Raw genomic sequence first — 3,407 nt, forward strand, 5'->3', positions numbered from 1 at the left:
AGGTCCCTTCTGACCCTAGAAACTATGAAACTACGAAACCATAGGATACTTTGATATCACGCCTGTATCACAGAAATCTAGGCTTGTTAGAACCATCTCAGAGCTGGCATAGAATGCAAATGCCATTGCTGCACTTGCCTCTACTATGCTCTGTTCACTGCTCTGAAGATTGTGAAGTACTGGGATAAAAACATCAACTTCTTTCAACAGAGTAGTGTGAGCTGATTGGAGCAAGTACCAGATATGTTGTGTCAACTCATGAAACATGTGAATAAGGGCTCCTAAATTCAAGAATGGGCTCCATCTTCACATACCCAACTCAAATAGTAGTTAAAAATATCCACTCTTTAAACAGGGGAGTAACCATTTATGAATCAAGATGTAGTTCACCCTGTTGGATTACACAGCTGTCTCCCACCTCAATCCAGAACCCCAGGGACGTCAGGTACCTTATAACTGTTGCTGCCCAAACGCCACCAGGTCCTCTCCGTGCAGCATCACGATTTCCCCGTGCGTGGAAATATTTATCTGAATTTTTCCAGTTGGCCTCACGCATGTCCTTGTATGCTCTGGCCATATCCGTAGCACCTGGGTAGGGAAGAAAGAATTATGGAAACAGTAAACACAAGGGTGGGAGCTATTTTACCCCTCTCCAGTGGCCTTCAGTCATCATTCTACCCTTCCTCTGTGGCTTCTAAGTTGAGGCTCCCTTCCCAAGCCTCCTTTCAGAAGCAGATGAATTTTACACCTGTTTTACCTCTTTTTCTAACTGTACCATCCATCAAGTGAAATCTTGAGGAGGAGATGAAAGGAGACTCCTTGACAAAGGGGAAGCCTCCATAAACCAAGCAGATGATGATAGTTATTGTCATTGTTGTTGCTGTTGTTATTGTTATTCATCAGGTCTGTTGTGACTGAGCTTGGGAGCCCAGTTCATGGACCAGGATCTTATTGTACCACATACTATTCTTGAATCATTCTGGAAAGACTGATTAATAATAATAATAACAATAATGATAAAATAAAGACTTTAAAGAGATGAGTTTATATTATTCTCATTTTATACTAGCAAAATTTAGCCAAAAAGAGGTGAAATGATTTTCAAAAAATCACACGGCAAACTGGGGGAGGAAATCCTGATTTATTAACACGCTATGTTCTGTTCCTTTCCAAAAACCTCTCTTCTGAAGACACTCTTCCTGAAGAACGTTTATTTGGAAAATAACTTACCTCCATAGGCATCCTTTATAAATTTCCCAGCCTTCTCAGCCCAGTTGTCGCTGGTGACACATAGGACCAGGGATAACAAGAAGATGCAGGTGAAGAACTTCATGGCGCACTACTTCACCTATAAGAGAATAGTGGGTGAAAAAGTATGATTATTAACAATCTGGGCAAGTTTTTGAAGACTCCAGGCATCATATTTATTCTACTTCAAACTGTGGAGCAGGTGCATGGATCAGCAGGGTCACACACAGTTCTGAAGGCTTTGCAAAGTGATGATTTGTTGTTAGAAAATGAAACACCCTTTTTGATAAAACCAGTTATCTTCAGAGCATCCTGCTGGGGAATGGGATGCATGGAAAAGTTGTCTTATCTTTTGCTTAGTAGCTTTTGCACTAGAAAAAACAAAGTCTGAGTTTATGTACCTTACTGAAAAAGGTAAAACAATGTTATTTAAATCTTAAAATCAGATATAAAATCTTAAAACTTACCACTGCAGCCTGTCAAAGTTTCTGAGAAATGGATTCTCTCTCAGATACACTCAGACAGGGGTGGATTGTATTTATAAGAGTCCAGAAACCAATAAGAAATGTTTCCTCTGGGTGGAAAATTTCACTTACCAAATTCCATTTCCCCTACTCATAACAGAAAGTCATTGCCTAAAAGGTAAAGTGTTTTGTACTTACTGTCAGCATATGCAAATCAAGCTTTGTGCTGGTTATTTCCCAATTTATTTTGAAGCTGAGGCAATAGTGTTAATGTTCTAGGATTTTAACTGTATTATTTTTAATAACTTTGTCAGAATAACATGATATACAAACCCTTATGAAACCAGCAAAGGAGGAAGGGTTGGCTGAGTTTTCCTATTTAACCTCAGCTAGAAGGCAACTCTTTCCTATGAACAGGCTAGTTCTCATATGGTCACATGGCATTTAAAGACTGGTGCTGTACCCACAGCTTTGGGCTGCAAGCAGATGTTACATTTGTAGCAGCATGAACTCTCTTGTAGCTACAAAATTCAAGGGAAGAGATGTGCATATACAAAAACGTTTAAAAGCAAAAATGTCAGAAGTACTACACAAATGTTCTTGGGTGAACCAGGAATTTCTTTGTAGAGCTACACTGTGTGGCATGTCATGTACCATGTTCTTCATCTCTCTGTGTAGCACCCTTGTCCTGAGCAGGGCTGTAGTGGGATCAGTGCTAGTCCACTGCTCCCAGGCTGGGCTGTCAGTGAATACAGGACTGCAACCAGGCTTGTTGGTGGCAAGCAGAGATGAATCCCCAGTGGGACCAGAGCTTGCAGTTCTGCTCATGACAGGAAGTCCCAGTCCTGCACTCACTGACCACCATATTGGGGGCTTGTAGCTCTGCTCCCTGCACCCCATGTAATCAGAGCTAAGAAGGCAACTGACCTCTCCTCCAAGCCCTTCAGAACTATACAACAAAATCCCTGACTTCCTTGGAGTCAGAAGAAGACTTCTATTGACTTCAGTGGAGACAGAATGCTATACATAAACCTTTGGGTAATGATATAGATACTATTATTTTAAGTTTAAAAATCCTACTTCTTGTTTTACATTGCAAAACAAAAACCCTCTAGACTACCACCTGGTTTATCCACAAGCTTCATGATGCTGAATCTGCAGAAAAGGAAAGTTGTCCTGAAACAGTGAATTTTCAAAATTAGGAAATCCACCAGGCAGAGAAAAAACCTAGTTCTAATTGCTGGATTTTCCAGTTACAAGTCTGGCCCTTCAACTCTGCCCAAGTCTGCAGGGAAATAAATGTGGTATTCTTGTCACCCCTCTTGCCCTGCTCCCTGCAGGTGGTGACAATGTGGGGGTGTTGAGGCCACCAGAGCTGGCCTTGTCCCCCCACCTTGCTCCTTGGAGGGTGGTGGCGCAGGGTGGGGAGCGGGGTCAGGATGCCGTGGGAGGGACGAGGCCACCGGCAGTGGCCTTGGGCTGCCCCTCCCCCCTTCTGTGGTCCCCACCTGCAGGGTGGCTGTGGACCGATGTGGTGGAGGTCGGGGTGGAGCGGGCACACCATGGCAGCAAAGGGGGAAGAGTGGACCTGGGCCAATGTGGCAGTGGCAGTGGCGGTGGGGGGAAGGGAAGAGTGGGCCCAGGCCCACAGGGGTGGTGGGGAGGAGGAGCAAGCCCGGGGTGGGAAAAGCCGGC

General features: G+C 43.9%; 1 protein-coding gene across 1 annotated transcript in view; it reads right to left on the minus strand.

Annotated features, from left to right (window-relative positions):
• LOC109299142 (serum amyloid A-5 protein-like) overlaps positions 1-1,813 on the minus strand; it is a 6,190-nt gene extending 4,377 nt beyond the window's left edge. Inside the window, exons 1-3 of the mRNA XM_019519681.1 lie at positions 1,716-1,813; positions 1,231-1,348; positions 450-588 (exon numbers count right to left, since the gene is read on the minus strand). Of these exons, the coding sequence (XP_019375226.1) occupies positions 450-588; positions 1,231-1,333 (242 nt within the window). The 5' untranslated portion in view covers positions 1,334-1,348; positions 1,716-1,813. The remainder of the gene's footprint in view (positions 1-449; positions 589-1,230; positions 1,349-1,715) is intronic.
• Positions 1,814-3,407: the final 1,594 nt, after the last annotated feature.

The sequence above is a fragment of the Gavialis gangeticus genome, unplaced genomic scaffold (assembly GCF_001723915.1).
Source record: "Gavialis gangeticus isolate Ggan-Ray unplaced genomic scaffold, GavGan_comp1, whole genome shotgun sequence".
NCBI classification, from domain to species: Eukaryota; Metazoa; Chordata; order Crocodylia; family Gavialidae; genus Gavialis; species Gavialis gangeticus.